At 44.1% G+C, this 17688-nt stretch overlaps 1 protein-coding gene across 6 annotated transcripts in view; it reads right to left on the bottom strand.

Annotated features, from left to right (window-relative positions):
* FYB2 (FYN binding protein 2) overlaps positions 1 to 17688 on the bottom strand; it is a 438738-nt gene that overhangs the window by 271525 nt on the left and 149525 nt on the right. For all 6 annotated transcript variants that reach the window (XM_085602511.1, XM_085602512.1, XM_085602507.1 and 3 more), the window contains exon 4: positions 4861 to 4891. In XM_085602511.1, the coding sequence (XP_085458637.1) occupies positions 4861 to 4891 (31 nt within the window). The remainder of the gene's footprint in view (positions 1 to 4860; positions 4892 to 17688) is intronic.

Here is a 17688-nt window from a genome sequence, read left to right as displayed (position 1 = left end):
CTGAGTGCATGAACCAGGATTTTATACCCTCAGGCACTCATTTCCTCCTCGAGTTTTTTGAGGAAAAGATCAGCAGGATTTTGGAGGATATTAGGGACTCTCACCAGCTGAGGGATCTCATTTTAGCTGCCACCTGCTCTGAAGGCATTGTGGCTATAGAGATGTCTAGTCTTACCGAGATTGAAACATCTATGTGGGGAAACTCACCCAACAGCCATCGGAACAAGTTTGAACACTTTAAACCCCTAGTGGAGAACTGCTTTTGTACTATTTCCATGTCTACTTCATCAGGATGACCACTTGACCCTCTACCTCGTAGGGGTTGGAAAGACATAGGAGATTAACTATTCCAGCTGCTACTGCAAATATGCAATCAGTCGCTTGAATGAAAAAGGCCACAGTTACTCTTATTTTGAAAACATCCTCCCTGGTATCATTGGTCCTTAGTAACTATAGGCCAATGTCTCTCCTGCCCTACCCAGTTAAAGTATTGGGGCATTTTGTTAGTAAAAAAAACACTCAAATATGTTGAAGACTACATCCTCCTAGAGGAGCAACAGTTCAGTATCAGACCTGGACACGGGGCTCCATCTGTCCTGCTCCTGGCCATGGCCATGGACGAACTTAGGATGCTGGTAGATGTTGGCCAGTGAGAGGTCCTGATCTTATAAGAGCTTTCAGCCACATTTGATACAGTTAACAACAATATGCTCTTGGATCAACTTGCCTCAAATCAGAGTATGTGGCACCCTATTTAAGTGGATGCCCTCCTTTTTGCGGTAACGGTGTCTCAAGTTGCACTTCCACCATATCGCTCTGACTTCAAGATTATGAAACATGAAGTTTGGCAAGGACCGGAATTAGCCCAATTTTTTCAATAGTTACTCTCATCAAAACCTGTAATATTAGTCAACCATGCTGATGACACTCAACTAATCTGGTAATGCGAACACAGGCTGCTGTCAACACCTTTTATAATTGCATTAATTACATCATCAGCCAGCTGAACCTTAACTCCCTCAAATTTAATGGGGACAAAACCGAGCTTTTGAGCTGGTCAGAAAATAAAGTCCCTGTTGTACGTCTGTTGAAGTCCTTGCCAATGCCAACTGATCAAGAGCAGACACAATCCGATTCAGTCCGCAACTTGGGGGTCCCTTTTAACAGCATGCTGTCCATGGAACGCCATGTGAACAAAGATGCTGGCACATGCGTCTTGCTATTCATGTGCCTCCGGAAGGTCCTTCCTTGGTTGCCTTCCACTACCAAACTTTAATTGTAGGCAGGGTTATCTTGAGCAGGTTAGATTATTGCAATGCCCTCTTGCCGAAGCACTTGTTAAGTAGACTACATAGAGTCCAAGTCTCCGCTACCAAATTGGCATTGAACATACCCAGGAGATAGTCAGCTTCAAATGCATTGAAGGAATTTCAATGGTACCACTGACAGAGTATTTTTGAAATCACTATGTATTGTTTTTAAAGAACTCCAGACTCATGGCCCAGTGACCCTTCAAAACAGAATAAAGAGATACTCACCAGGGAGATGCCTCCACTCCACAACAGCCAATGTTGTCTCTATTTCTAAGCTCAGGAAGACAGGACAAGATGGGCAGGTTTTTATGGCCAGAGCAGTCCAGCTTTGGAATCGGCTACCCGACTTCCTTAGATCCCGGTCTGATCTTTTGCACTTCAGAAAAGCCTTGAAAACTTCGCTATTCCACAATTAATCCCCTCTCACATTCTAGCACTTCTTAGCTGCAGTGATTTTCTTTGTAAGTCCTGGTAAACCTTTAAGCTTCAGGATACCAGTACGGTGACAGTGCACTCTATTTAAGTTTTTAATAAATAAAAATAAACAGTAATACTTTACCAACAGTGTAACACTGGAGTAACCCATTCACAAGGGCCTTCCCCTTTGGGAATGCAAATAATAGACCACTGCTTACCGTTAAAAAAATGAAACTTTAAGGTTTCATTTTTTTGCTTTTTGAACATACCCTCTTCCCTTTAAGGAAAAAGAGTTGGATTAAAATTTAAAAAAAGAATGCTTATTCAAAAAGCAATCACAGACATGGTGGTTTGCTGACCTCAGCAGGCCACCATCCTAGTGATGGTTGCGATTCCTAATGGTTTGCAAACTGCGACCTACCTTATTAGCATTCATGAGGTAGGTCGATTTGTGACCCACAAGACATTCTTAAATGAAACAATGAGTTTCGAACATTTGGAATACCGATTTCTTCATGTTTGCACATCTCGGCCCTTCACCCCTTGTGTTGTGCACTTAATGCAAGCACACATGTATTCAGCACAGGTTCCAGCATGCACACCCTTCCACATCTACCAGGTGTAGTCTAAGGGAGAGTTAAGTACGCAACAGCTCAACATTTTAATAGGGGGAGTGAGCCAGTAGGCCTCACACCAGTGACAGGGTAAAAAGATCCTTTCCTCCACTACTGATCACAAGACGGTATGCTGCCACACCCGTGCTTGTGCTGCTTAACTCCTAATGAAGGCGGTAGCGCTTTGGGTGCCCCTTCTAGGCCAACAAGACAACAATCCATGAGACAGGCCTATGTCATGCTGCACACGCATGGTCCGTGTTCGCTATGATAAAATATTAACATTAGGGATCCAAAAAAACAGCACGGTTGGGCACTTAGGATAGGGCACACGGGTATTCCCAGCAGTGGACTTTTCTGTCCCAACAGCGATGTACAGGAGTGTCTAAAAAAAAAAAAGAGTAGATTCACATTCAGCACATCCAACTAAAACACTACCCACCAACAAATATTGGTTTTGCCTTTAATGGAAGCACAGGAAAACCATTTTATCAGCACTGTCCCTTTTAATACAGAGTAAATAAAATTGTGTAATACGTATGTTACACTATATATACACAATTCTTATTAAGAAAATAAAAGTTGCTTCTTTTATTCGGAATATCTCAAGTATATTATGAAACTGGTGTTTAATATTGATTTTATTGGGTTTACTCTGCTCAGACTATGGGCCTCGAGGCGCACATTTTCCCATGCATAAGACTTACAGAATAGTACTTTGCATTACACATAATTGAGGAAATAGATTAATAAAGGCCTTAAAAATGGAAGGAAGCTATTTTCGTTGACTAATATCCTCAGATGAAAATGCCTGGAGGGAGTTTGGCTTCTTTAACATAGGGTCTAGAATATCTTTTTTCAATAAATAGCAATCAAAAACCTGACTAGAGTGGGGCTGAAGGCAGCTATTGTTTCAATAGCAAAACATTTTCACACTTCAAAGCACTAATAAAACAATCTTCATTGTTTAGGTCTATAGATGTATGGCTTCACAAAATTAACAATCGCATTAGTTAATCTTCATGTGCCAAAATCCTATTTCTGATTGATCCCTTTCCTTTTCCCTTAATTTAATAAATGCCAGTAAACCTCACAAACCATCTTATTCAATTTTGTACTCTGAATAAAGTACTGCATAAAACACAAAGGAAATGTTTATTTGTCTTAAAAGGCCCACCTGGCCATCTTTGTTGTAGCTCACACATTCACCATGAAGGCTATCTTGAAGTTGAAATGTTTATTGTCAATCAATTGTACTCATTTTTTCTACCACAGAACCATGAAAGGGTGAGTGGACCCGCTTTGCTATTCTCTTCTGTGTGATTAACTTCTTCCGTACCTTCCTATATTTTTCTTTACCCTTGCTCTTGATCAGTGTTGTAACTTGATTATCGCCTCTCCTTTCTCTTGTGCATTTCTTCCCTACTGCTAGGCTAGGATGAGTGTTGGAATGTGTGGTAATGTCATGGAATGCTTGGATGCCTGGGTTATGATCGAGTGTCAGTTGGTGAATGCAGGTTGAGCAGCAGGGAGGCTGCTCCTGGTGGGGCTATTTACCATCTTACGTACCAACTACATCTTCTGTAATTGGATTAATTAACTACCTTCTTGGAACCCACTACCTGGCTACATCTGGACTTCTTTTATTTACGACAATCAGCCTAACCAAACTGAGATACAAGCATGAATTAAAATGTTCCGGAAAAATCTCATCTTGAATCGCCTGTGAGACATAAGAGAACTTTTACTAACTCTATTCTGATTAGCTTTCAATATTTTTTTGGGGGGGGGTTTCTCACTATCTCCACAAAAATGTGGAGCACTTTTTTCGGTTGATAGATTTACCATCATGCCCAAATATTGTACCCCCATAATCTGCTTGAATGTTTAAGAAACTGTCAGGCGCTATGGTGGCAGGTAGATTCAGCACATAACCTGAATCTCTGTCAAAGTTCCTCCTATCACAACCAGGAACGTACTGAGCGGGTTTGCAAGACCTAATTTCTCTTTATGTAAATTTCAATGTGCTACTTTTTGAATCCCAATCCATTTAACCCAACTGATCCACATTCAACATTGGTATCCTCTACATCTCAGAGGCTGCCTAATTCCTGCCAGTGTTTGGTGAGCACTGGCACATATGTTTTGGGACCAGGACGTATTTCCATCAGACTTTCATTTAGACTCAGGAAGAGAAAGGCATAAAGGAGAAACAAGTGGATGAGAACGATAGGAAAACTGTAACAAACGGAAAACCCAGGGAAGTAAAATACTTTTTTAGATTGAGATAAAGAGGCAGGAAGTGTAAGGCTGTGAACCAAAGGTTCAAGAGATGTCATTGACATCAGAGAAGTCTGTGAGTAGGACAACCCCTGCAAAAGCCAGCACTGTACTGGACTTGTGAGAAAAAAAATTAGGCATGCGCATTTAAATAATAAAATAAAAAAATAAAGAAAAGCTGCTGCAGAGCATAGGAAAGTATTGGAATAGATGGAGCAAATATGTTTGATACTTACAATTCAGGAGAAGGGCAACGGTCATCGGGGTCTACAAAAATGAGAAGAGAAGGATTTAAAACCAAATTATAAACCGCAATTAAGAAAATGCATAAACCTTGAACGTTATGAGGGACTACTGTATGGGTCATGAGCAATTCAAAGTGGTAAAAGTGTGACTTGTGTTCATACTCAGGGAATTTCACTTACTTAAAATCAGGTAATATTCTTCACAGTGAAGAAACCTCAAGGATAAAATGATAAATGCTATAATTTTATACAAATCTACTACATTAAATAATCTGGTAAAAACGTTTGACCAGCTTTAGATTTGATAAAGACGCCTTTCACACCATTTATGATCACTAGCTAGAACACCGCCATTTTTTTAATTTAGAGACATGCATCACTATTACACCCATGTGTTTTACTGAGTGCAGTGATACAAGCTTGCAATGCCCAGAACTTCATGGTATGCACATTTTATTATTCATACAATCTTGTGTGAAAAATAACTCCTTTTTCCCAAACTCTGAACTCCAACAATCTTATTTACTGCCGGGCACACAGTGCTGGAACCAGCGCTTCTCCCGCAACTAAATCTGTGGGAACTTGACTGTTAAGTACCGAATACCTTTTCCTACCAGTGACATCGGGAATTGAAAGGGGTAATAGTGGATGCTTCCAAAGACTCAAGGTAATTTCTCTTACTAGAAGAATGTGTTTTTATGCACCCTTCAAATACTGGACTGTGGGAACACGGTTTCCTATTTACAATTGAAATTGCATCCTTCCTTATTCTCCAAATGTGGGTACTTGGGCCACAAACACAAACTAAACCAACTCCATCTTGTTCGAGTCACATGAGCTCATTGCTATAGCACTAATGCATGCCCAAGCGTCATTGACCAATAATAAAGGCCGTTTTTAAGAGCACAGCTCCGGGTGGCATGGCAAGTCTGGGAAGTGAGATGTGATGTTCTCATTCTGGCTTGTGCCAGAGCTTCGCAATGTTGCATCAGCGGTGGGAAAAGTACACCGTTTTAACTAGGTTATCAATGTACCAGGAAGGAGTGGTTAAACGTATAATGGTTTGTCGGAGAACTGAACTGTTGGGCACATTGTCATTGCTGGACAAGGACATGTGTCAAACATCTTGCTGGAACTCCAGGAGTTGCCATGGCATTAAGCTGAATAAACATCACTCTCAAAGAACGATTGTGCTTATGAATTTTATTTAAAGTTTGAGTGTTGACCGTTCTCATGGAGAAATGCGGGCGGGCATGTAGTCAACATTGTGCGCGAGCCTGACTTGGCATCATTGGTAAGTGGCACAAGTGTAACCCTAGTGGTTCTTTGTGAAAGACTGCAGGCGTAGGGCAGGGGTGAGGAGTAAAAGGCTATCTAAGGAGTGATGGACAGACTGCATTGTGAGATCGCCTGTGAGAGATCAAAGTCGTGCCAGGTTTCCAGACTGGGGGTGGAAAAGTGTGCATGTTTTCTTTCAAGGGAGGGGCATTTCCCTCCAGGTACACGAGTCTGCAGAACGGAAGGCCCTTCGGAGTACGAAAGTCCGATAGAGGTCGCTGGTGTCTGTATTTGTAACCCTTACCCTTGCCATGGTAATCTCACAGGCAGAGACATGGATTTACTGTGACCGATTTCTCCTTTAGAGACTGAGTGCAAAAGTGAATTAGGAGGAGAGGTTTTCTTTGGGTTTGAATGCAGAAATATGTTAGGAGCGGCAGGTCTCCTCCAGGTGTAGAGTGGTAGGTTTCCCACCCAAAGTCATGGGTAAATCCAACAGTAAAGGAAGGTTAGACACAGCTCAGACCCCTCACCCCCAACCCCAAGGCATCACCACTGCATGAAAGATAGATAAAGGGAGGCATGCATGCCTGTTTGTGGTTGAAAGAATGTTTCAGTCTCACTAAGAAAGATAAGAAATTGCAATTTCCTGAGAACCTGCAAAACTTATGAAGGTGTATTAATTAAAGTAAGAAGCCACATCAATTAGCAGAGAAGGAGGTGAGAAAGAATGGGAACAGTAAGCAACCGGATCCCAAAGAGAGCACAGCAAACTGAAAGTTGTGCAAATTGTTGAAAAAAATGAGGTATTGCCGAAGAAGGAAGATTGTTGGTGCAAGGATGTAATGGAAGAGACCGCTCTGTATGCCTCTTTGTTGGTGCCTTTGGCTCCTGAGGGATCAGGGGAAGAGGAATATTGCTGTTTTGAAGCTCTGTTAAATGTTTGGCCACCACCACTTTTTGTACCCAACATGTCTGCCACAATGCTCGAGGATAGACCGAATTGTGCACTGGGGAGGCCCTGATAGACCCGTTCATCTGCGGCGAGGAGCCGCTAGGTAGGAGACGCTTGCTCAGCTGTAGTGACTGTTAGTCGTGATAATGACAGCGCAGCTATTACATAAACTGGACTACTACATCTATAAATTACAATCCGGAACAAGACTGGTAACAGCAGCGTGGGCGGTGCCGCTTGGAGGACCCACAGGGACCAGCGCAGAGCACTGCTCAGCCACGGGGGGAACGCCCCCATCTGCATACCTGGTAGCGCTTCGGAGTCCTGTGGCCCAGTACGAACTCCGCAATGGGGTGAACCGAGAAGTCCCAATCCAAGCTCCAATTTGACCCGCGCAAGACCACCAGGCAACTGGATGCAGAAAAAAACGATGGGACACACATCTGCAGAATCTGACTTTAAACAGATTCTGGCGACAATGCAATGCAGTCTCCCCAATATTGATGGGAAAATTGATGCCCTCACATTTCATATGGACAGAATATCTGAATGCCTGGACACAGTCGAGAAAAGGGTATCAGACACAGAAGACGCACTCAAAACCAATTTGTTCATGACAACGAAAATGGACAAAATTCTGCACAATGTACAGACTAAGGTGGAAGATTTGGAAGCGCGTTCAAGAAGAAATAACATTCGCATAGTTTGTATCGCAGAGTCCACTAACATTCTGAATATGGAACTCCATGTTGAGCAATTGCTGGTAACTCTACTGGGCAGCGATATTTTCTCTAATATTTTCGTTGTAGAGCAAGCACATTGCTCCTTGGCCCCCAGACCGGTGCCGGGTGCCCCCCGCACCCAATCATTGTGATGGTGCTCAACTATAGGGACAGAGACACGGCCCTCCGGAAGTCCAGAGCACTGCAATCCCTCCGGTATGAGAGCATGGACATTTCTCTCTATCCAGATTTCTTGCAGCAGGTACAGGAAGCAAGACGTCAAATCCAGCTGACAAAACGTAAGCTTTGTGACCTTAATCTAGAATATAACATGATGTATCCCCCAAAGCTGAAGATACACGCTGATGGAAAAGTGCACATTTTCACTGTACCCAAGCAAGTGCTGCAATTCTTGAAAAAGAGAGAAAGCGACAAGTATCGAAAAGGATCCCCAAGGTCCCAACTTATGCAGGACAATGATGCCCCAGAGTCAGAGGAACAGTGAACAATGTCTTCGACTATACTCCCAGAGGGGCAGGAGGAAGAGCCCCATAACCGACTTACTGCTCGAGCTGCAGAGAAACAGTTTTTACGATGTAAGGTGGGGCTGTATGGCCTATATAGGAGGTAACTGTTGGGTGCGAAGAAAGCAAGATGACTCTTTGCTATATTATTCCTCACTTCTCTTCTCAGGTTATAACTGCCCTTATTCTGGCATCTCCAGAGACATTGACAAATTAAACTCAGTAATGTATAGGTATTTGGGGAACGAATTAGAATGGACAAATCCCTAGTCTCTTACTATTGAATGTGTAACAAAAATATATAGTATGCTTGAGGTTTGTAGGGGGTGGGAGGACGGTCCAGCAAGGAGGAGGTATGCAAGGTACAGTATATTTGAGGAGGGAAGCACTCCTACTGCCTCGTGATAAGGACTTTGCGACCTTAGCTGGCTATAAGTAAGGCTTAATGCCGGCAACATCTACCCCCATGTGTTACTCACACTGTGTTTCGATTTTTGATTGAATTGCGGCCCCAAGGGTGCATTTGTTGTGCAAGTGTGAATGGTCTGCTAGTTGGGAAAGGCATAGCGTGGGCGTTGGGTTGTTAGAGGGAAATTTAATTATCATACTCTGTAGAGTACATATTCACAACATCACCATGGGAGTACACAATATACACAGGACTAGTATCATGAATCTGCAAATAGTAGGACCATAGCTGGAACTTCACAAAAAATCTACATCAGAGTTAGGCTCTTGATGAGGAGTGCCCAGGGCCTGAATGACCATAGTAAACTTAGTAAGCTGGTGGCATACTTAAAAAGACATCAGGTTGATGTGGCAATGATTCAGGAAACCCACTTAGCCCCTAACAATCACATGTTAACCCCAAGATATCTACAAGAGCAATCTGTTCCACAGGTTTCATCTCATACGCTAGAGGTGTCCTCACTTGGGTGAACCCTAAATCGGGCATCAAGTTGCAGGAAATGGAGATTGACCCTAACGGCAGGTACACTGTCACCAGTTGTTATAAAAAAGCGTTTAATGCGAGACTAGTGAATATTTAAGGCCCTAATCAGGACGACCCTCTGTTTTATCATGCACTGGCATCATGTTTACTTAAAGTAACAGACCTCCCGCAAATCTGGGATGGAGACTTTAATTGCATACTAGATCCTACTTGTGACCGATCCAAAGGTCCAGCCAGACGTCCTGCTGCAGCAGCAGGGGCTAGAACACACATAATGGATCAGTTGGAATTGCTGGATATATGGCGACAACACAAAGATAACACCTCAGGTTTCACCCCCTATTCCGCACCACACAAGAACCCATACCAGGATTGATTACTGGTTGATACCTAGACGTCTCTTCCCTCAGGTCACCACTTGTGAGCCGCTCCCAAGGATATACTCCGCCAATTACCCGGTTATCTTAGAGTTAGAATTATGCACAGACCGCGTCACCCATTTCACACAGAGGTTTACCCCCCTATTCCCTACTGGAACCAGTATTTCGTGCAGAAATTTCCAATTAATTGAAAATTACTTTGTTAACAACATAGGGTCAGTCTCGACATTCTCAACAATTTGGGAAGCGTTTAATGTGTACATACGGGGTGGTCATTTCGAAGCATGCAGGGGTTCTATGCTCCATACGAGACAGGCTCTCTAGATTAGAGAATGAAATAGCACAGCTGGAACAAGCACACCTATTGTCCAGAGAAAACAAGTAGTTGGGTGACATCAAACAAGCCCTAGAGGAGTATCATGACACTGCAGCCAGCACACAAGATGGGAGGCTAGCACGGTTATAGAAATTAAAGATGGGCATGGCAATCTGGTTCACGTCACGGTTGGGATACCTAAAAGATTTGGTGAGTACTATGCGGACCTGTATAGTTCTCGGATAATACACGACGACAAAGCAACTGAAGTTTATTTGGCACATATTCAGATGACATGGCTAACTGACTTGCACAGAGAACATCTCCTAGCCCCACTTGACCCCATGGAAATTAGAGTAGCATTAAAGACTGAGTGCGGGGACCGCACCTGGCATTGATGGCTTAACAGTCGCTTTCTACAAAGCTTATCAAGAGCTACTTATTTCTCACTTAGTTACTCTGTTAAAGGATATGGCTGCAAACAAAATAATGCCCCCATCGATGAGGGAGGGCCATGATTGTCACTCTTCTCAAGCTGGGGAAACCTCCAAATGATTGCTCATCCTACCGACCCCTATCTCTATTGAATGTGGACACAAAACTCTTTGCCAAAATTCTTGCCAATCGGTTTGCACCCCTAGTCCTGATACTGGTAGGGGCAAAGCAGGCAGGCTTCGTCTCCGGCCGCAACCTAACTTATGACCTCAGAACCATTTTTGGCACTATTCAAAATATAAATTCAGAAGTCAAAGCCGCAGCAGTCTTTCTAGACACTGAAAAGGTGTTTTATTCTGTAGAATGGCCATTCATAGAGGCAGTATGACGACACCTTGGTGTGGGAGAGATTTTTATCCATCTAGTACAGATACTGAACAGGGACACGGTAGCTAGAATTAGATCGGGGATTAAAGTTACATAAGCAATCTCTATCTCTTGAGGCACCCGTCAGAGTTGCCATCTGTCCCCACTTCTGTATGCCTTGGTAGCGGATCCCCTCTTGTACGCCTTGAGGGAGTATCACGCACATATAGCAGGGTGCGATTCCCTGGCTATCAATTGATTGCTTAGGTATACTCCGACAACATGCTCCTACATGTCCGGTATCCTGAGAAACACCTCACTCCTGTACTCACGGAAGTGGCCCGCTTTGGACAGTTGTCTGGCCTTAAGATTAACTGGGCCAAATCATTCATTTTTCCATTAACTCCAGTTACAGTCCCAGTGAATTTAGAATTCCCACTACAGTGGACCACGGATTTGGGCCGATATTTAGGAATTTAAGTTCATACAGACCCCACAATAGTACTCACAGGTAATTTTGGTAACGCACTAGGTAGACTCTAAGAAGACATAGCCAGATGGATCAGGCTCCCGCTTTTATTGATTGGTAGAATTTCATTAATGAAAATGATAGTCCTTCTAAGATTACTATTCCTAATTCAAAATATTCCCATGTGTCTCCAGACACATATGTTTGCCACCATCAGGTCGCTTTTGATTAAGTTAGCTCGGGCTGGTAAACAACCAAGGGTCAAGTGGGAACCACTCATTTTGCTATACTCCATGGGGGGTCTAAATTCCCCAGATCTTGCTCATGCATGGATACATGGCCCGCAGTTCCTCCCACATCTATATACAGAGAAAGTCATAGCAGCCCCTAACATATTGCCGCAGATATTATTTAAAACTTCATAAGAAAACACAGGTTTCCCTCAACTCTACTGTACATGCCCGGCGAATCCTACTGGACAGACAAGCAGGCACACTACTGTATTCACCGTTAACCCCCTTGGACTGGTGTACCTGGCTAACGACGGGTAGAGACAGGGAAGACTCCAGAGCTTTACAGAAGATAGGCCTTACCGTAGTTGGGGATTTGTTCGAAGACAGGGTACTTCGCAGCTGGGAAGATATCCATGCAGAGGGGCATGCTCATTTGGCACTCGACCAGTATCAGTATTTCAGAGTTAGACACGCACTACTAGAGTTATTGAGTGAAGATTTACAAGAGCCAGCAGAGGTATTAGCACTTACATCATTTGAACTCCCACCCCATCCAAATTGGTCTTTAGTGTCTATAGCCTTACACATGAAAAAAGACTATCGTCACTACTCAAAGTGGAACAAGATTGGCAAAAGGATTTAGATTGCACAATAGACAGTTGGCGCTACTGCTGCAGGATGACAAGTCTCACTGAATGGCAGATACCGCCTTCATCCACTTTAAATACATAAATATTGTGTACTACATGCCAGACAGACTATATAGGTATGGCATTAGAGATTAGAGACCTGCTACTGATTTACAGAGCCAGAAGCTCACCATCATCACTGACCTCTCACTCGCTCCCAACCCGTTCCTTGCATTGCTGGGATACGCTACTTGTACAAAACCATTGAAATTCCTCCGTTATAGTTAGTTCAGCTAACTATAACTCGCGTGCCCGCAATCCACTGCTGATGATGTCACATTTTACATCTACTAGATGATGTCATCAGTGATGTCATCAGTGATGACATCAGTGATGACATCAGTGATGACACTGACCATGTCATGAATGATATAATATGTGACATCAGCAGTGGATTACGGGCGCGCGAGTTATAGTTAGCTGAACTAACTATAACAGAGAAATTTCAATGGTTTTGTACAAGTGAAATGTCCAGCTAACTATAACACCCCTAAAACCTAACGTTTTTTCTGTGAATTTCAAAGGTTTTTAAAATGCTAATTCCTTACTATAACATGTCTGAAACCTATGTTTTTTTCAGTGAACTTCCAAGGTTTTTTAAATGATATTTTTAAAATGTATTTCTTGCTCCAATTTTTTTTGTATTCTTCAACTACATTTTTTTAATCTACATATATATATATATATATATATATATATATATATATATATATATATATATATATATATATTTTTTTAATTACACTACACATTTAAAAAAAACATTTAAAAAATGAATATTTTTTTAATTTTATATTCTTTTAAATATACTTCTATTTTTTATTTTGCATGGAGTCGCGCACCCAACGCGTTAGAATCGTGCATCCGACGTGTAGAAGTCGTGCACCAAATGCACTGGAGTCACGCACCCTACAGGTTAGTAGTCGTGCATCCAACGCATGCACACCAGGGGGCCACGCTGGATGCGCGACTCCTAATTTTACCGTAAAAAAAAAAAGGAAATAGCCCCTATCACTAATTTTTACTATCCCTGTGGGACCCCATCCCCCGGGGCTTATAAAAAACATTGGGGACCATGGGGGATGCCCCAACGCCCCCAGGCGGCTCCCAACGTCCTTCGGGAGCCGGCATTGCTTTTCCACATGGGGAGCTGCTGACATGCAGCTCCCCGTGTGGAAAAGCAATTTGGTTTGGATTTTGAAAGAGAGAACAGGTTTCCCTGCTCTCTCTTTCAAAATCCAAACCAAGTTTGCTATGGGAGGGTGGGAGACTCCTGCCCTCTCATAGCAAACAGTGTCCTGGGGGTGGGCACCCCAGTACACTGCAGGAGCCAGCCTTGGGGGGTGACGGTCCCCAGGGCCCTCGAGGGCTCCAGGAGGGGGGCATGCAGCCTCCTCCCTCAATACATAAAGCCCTGGGAGGTGGTGGTCCCCGGGGCTTGGGGGGCTGTTACGCCCCCCCACAAATTATACTGGGAGGGGCTTTCGAGCCCCTCCCAATTTATTTTGTAGCCCCAGGGGGGGTGGCGGTCCCCAGGGCTGGGGGGCCCCTCTGTACCCCCTTAAAATGTAATAATTTTGCCCCCAGGATTTGGCCCCCTCGGGGCCAATTATAAAAAAAGCTCAGTTTTTTGTTACGGCAGGATCCGCGCACCCTGCGCGCACTTTGCAGTTTAAAAAAAAAACAAAAATAAGAATTGGGGGGCCCTGGGAGTCCTTCAGGGATCCCCTAAGCAGGTCTAGAGGGTCAGGGTATTTCTACCCTGCCCCATTTATACGTTTTGCACACTTATTCCACAGACTTCTTCAGCCTTGCTTCTACCGAGGCACAAAATGGCTGCCAACAGTTCCTGGTTTCGAATGTTGACAACCACTTGACAGCCAATTAGCATTCAGCGTGTGATCGGGAGGGTGCGCTCAGGGTGCGCAGATCCACCGCTCCCATAGATATATATGTACATTTAACTGTCATTTTCTCTGGAACTTCTGAACAGATTGACACCATTTAAGCAAAAGGCATGAGTCTGAACCGAGGACTACCTCTTTGCCAAATTTCGTCTAATTCCATTCAGCAGTTCGGGCTGTAGCTGCGGCTAAAGGTCCTATGGGAAATTGCATGGGGAAAACACGTTTTGGGACCCCCCTTTTTTCTCGGCCCCCACTACACAAATCATCCCGAGACTTTAAGGATAGGAGCAGACCGGAGCTGGCCAAAAGTTTTGAATATTTCGCAAAGATTCGTCAATCGGCGCCAAAGTTCTTGGGAATAGAATGTTGCGGATTTCCTATGGAAAATAGGTTATAACTATAACTACCTACTGGCAACTGCCAGGAGAGAGACAGAGAGACAGAGACAGAGAGTGTGTGTGTGCGTGTATATATATATATATATTTTTTTTTTTGATAGAGATATCTATATCTCATTTCTATCATATATATCTATATATATCTATATCTATATCCATATCCACACATATATATAGATGTATATACAGACACATATACATACATCCTACTGGCGGTCACCAGTAGGTAGTTGCAGTTAGGGCCTTGTTTATATTAAAAAAGCATTTTTTCTTTTGCCAATATCTTTGCTGCTGTTTGACGAATATTCGCGAAACTTTCAAAACTAATTGCCCACTCACTTCAGCTGCTATGTTGAAAGTGTCTGGGTGATTGCTCATGCAGGGGCTGAGAAAAAGAGGGGATCCCAAAACGCTTTTTCTCTATGTTAATTTTCATAGGAAACTTTAGACATGGCTACAGCCTGAACTGTTCAACGGAATTTCACCAAATTTGGCAAAAAGGTAGCACTTGCTTCAGAAAGCACTCTTTTTGTTAAATGGTGTAAGTCCATTCAGTAGTTCTGGAGAAATTTGAACATTTCTCAGATATACAAATATGGCCATGGAGGATCAACAAACCCTTGAACTCACAAGCCTGCTAGCTGATTGGCTGCAAACAGTTCCAACCAGGAAGTGTTGGCAGCCATTTTTTGACTCGATTAAACCGAGTCACAACGTAAAAGGCTAAAAAACATTAAAAATGAAGAAAAGGGGTAGGGTAGAAACACCCTGACCCCCTAGGCCTGCTCAGGGGGTCCCACAGGGACCCCCCGGGCCAAAGAAAGCTTTTAAAAAAAAAAAAAAAATTGTGGGATTCGCATTGGATCCGCGAAGCCAGACTATTATCTTGTTTTTTAATCAAAGTGCTGGCTCCCACGCTTTGTTGATTTAGGCTGCCGGGGTTAGCCAGCTCCTAAGAGCAATGATCTAAATACATGCGGGGGCCTGCACAGGCCCCGCAGCCCTGGGGACTGCAACCTTCCCGCAGCTTAATCTTTTTAAAATGATTGCATGGGGAGGGCTCCCCCCACGCAGCTCAGGGGACCGCCACACCCCCAGAACTGATTATGTTAAATGCGGGGGCCACGCATCCACCTCCCCGGGGCTACATTGAAAAGTTGCATGCCACGGAGTTCAGGGGACCGGCACCTTCCCGGGGCTATATTACAAAATAAAGTGTGGTGGGGGCTTGAGCCCCCTCCCCACACAGCCCCGGGGACCGCAACCCCCCCAGGGCCAGCTCCAACAATGTCTCAGGGTGCCCACCCCCAGGACATTGCAGTTTGTTATGGGATGGTGGGAGCACTGCTCCCCCCATCCCATAGCAAACAAGTACTCCACTTTGAACAAGTGAGAGCATTTTGCTCTCACTGTTCAAAGTGGAGCACTTTGCTTTTTACTCCCAGGGAGCTGCATATCAGTGCTCCCTGGGGGTAAAAAGCCATGCCGGCTCCCGAAGGAGGCGGGAGCCAGACAGGACTGTGAGGCCTTCAGTATACCCCAGAATTCCCCCTCCCTTTAAAAAAAAAAAAGAAAAGGAATGGGTGGGCCCCAGGGCCGAAATTGGTCTGGGGATGGGGGCCGCTTGGCTCCCCCACCCTTGAGAAAAAAAAAAAAAAAAAATGAAAAGAGAAGAAAAGGCTAGGCCTGGGGGATGGGGTCCACAGGGCTGAAATCTGCCTGGGGGAGGGGGTCCACAGGGCTGAAATCTGCCTGGGGAGGGGGACCACATGCCCCCTCCCTTTTTTTTTTTTTTTTTTTTTTTTTTTTTAAATGGCTCAGGTCCCAGGGATGGGGTCCCCGGCGCCCTAAATGGTCAAGGGAAGGGGGAACCACACAGCCCCCCTTCCTAAAATAAAAAAAGGAAGCCGGCAACTCGCCAGAGGCTCTGCCCTCATTGTCAACTACTCTGCAAACACACCTCCTGGCGAGCTCTTTGTTGGGGGATAAAGCTCCCTTCAATGCAGAGGGTCCTTAGTGGTCAACTAGCCCACCTGTTACCTCCAGTAAGCCCCACTCAGTGGGATTCCTGGGAGGTGGTCAGAGGCCACCCTCCTTTTTATACCACTCTGCAAACGGGCCTCTTGGTGCACTGCTGGTGGGGCGAAGAGGTCCCCTTGTGTCCTGAGGACCTCAGGACTAAAGTGGACTTCATTCCCCAAGCAGCAGTGCACCAGGAGGCGCATTTGCAGCGTGATGGAGAAAGGGGGCGATGCCTCTGACCACCTCTCAGCAATCCAGCTGTGCGGGGCTAACTAGAGGTAACAGAGGTAGTTGGCCCCGAGGAAGCCTCAAGAGGCAAGGGGACTCTATCCCCCAATGAAGAGCACACCAGGTGGTACGTTTACAGAGTGGTGGACAAAGGGGGCATGGCCTGGTACCAGAATAGGAGGGGTAGTTGCCACCCAAGGACATTCTTGAGGGCCAAGTACCCCTCCATTTAACTCCAGTAAGTCCCACACATTGGGATTACTAAGAGGTCTTCGAATGCCACGCCCCTTTCTCCACCACTCTGCAAATGCGCCTTCTGGTGCACTACTAGTGATGAAGTCCACTTTACTCCTGAGGACCTTGGGGGCCCAAAAAGCCCTCCAGGTACCTCCAGTAAGTCCTACGCAGCAGACCACAGGTTTCAGGGATGGTATAGTTAAAATTTTGTAATTAAAAAACATTAGAAATTCACTGAAAAAAACCACAGGTTTCAGGGACGTTAGTCAGAAATTAGCATTTAAAAACCTTTGAAATTCAAGGAAAAAACCAAAGGTTACAGAGAGGTTATAGTTAGGCTGACATTTCACTTTTAAAAAAAACAGAGAAATCCAGCCGTTCTACTAAGCTGAGCTAACCTTTGTTTTTTTCCATGAATTTCTTAGATTTTTAAAATGCTAATTTCCAACTATAATGTCCCTGAAACCTGTGTGTTTTTCAGTGAATTGCTAAGGTTTTTTAAATGCTAATTTCTGCAGCAAACAGAGCATATGCATATTTTATTTATATTTCCAAAACATGAGACTGTCTGCAAGAGCAACCATAAGCTGAAACTGGAGATTAAAAATTAGAGTAAATAAACACGTACTTTTTTTTCTAACTTGAGCATAGTTCTTTGCTTTGTAAAGGTCAGGGAGACATGGTGTTACAAAGGTTAGATATTTCTTA

The sequence above is a fragment of the Triturus cristatus genome, chromosome 4_2 (genome assembly GCF_964204655.1).
Source record: "Triturus cristatus chromosome 4_2, aTriCri1.1, whole genome shotgun sequence".
NCBI classification, from domain to species: Eukaryota; Metazoa; Chordata; class Amphibia; order Caudata; family Salamandridae; genus Triturus; species Triturus cristatus.
The sequence above is the reverse complement of the archived record's forward strand: the minus strand, read 5'-3'. Positions and strand labels throughout refer to the sequence as shown.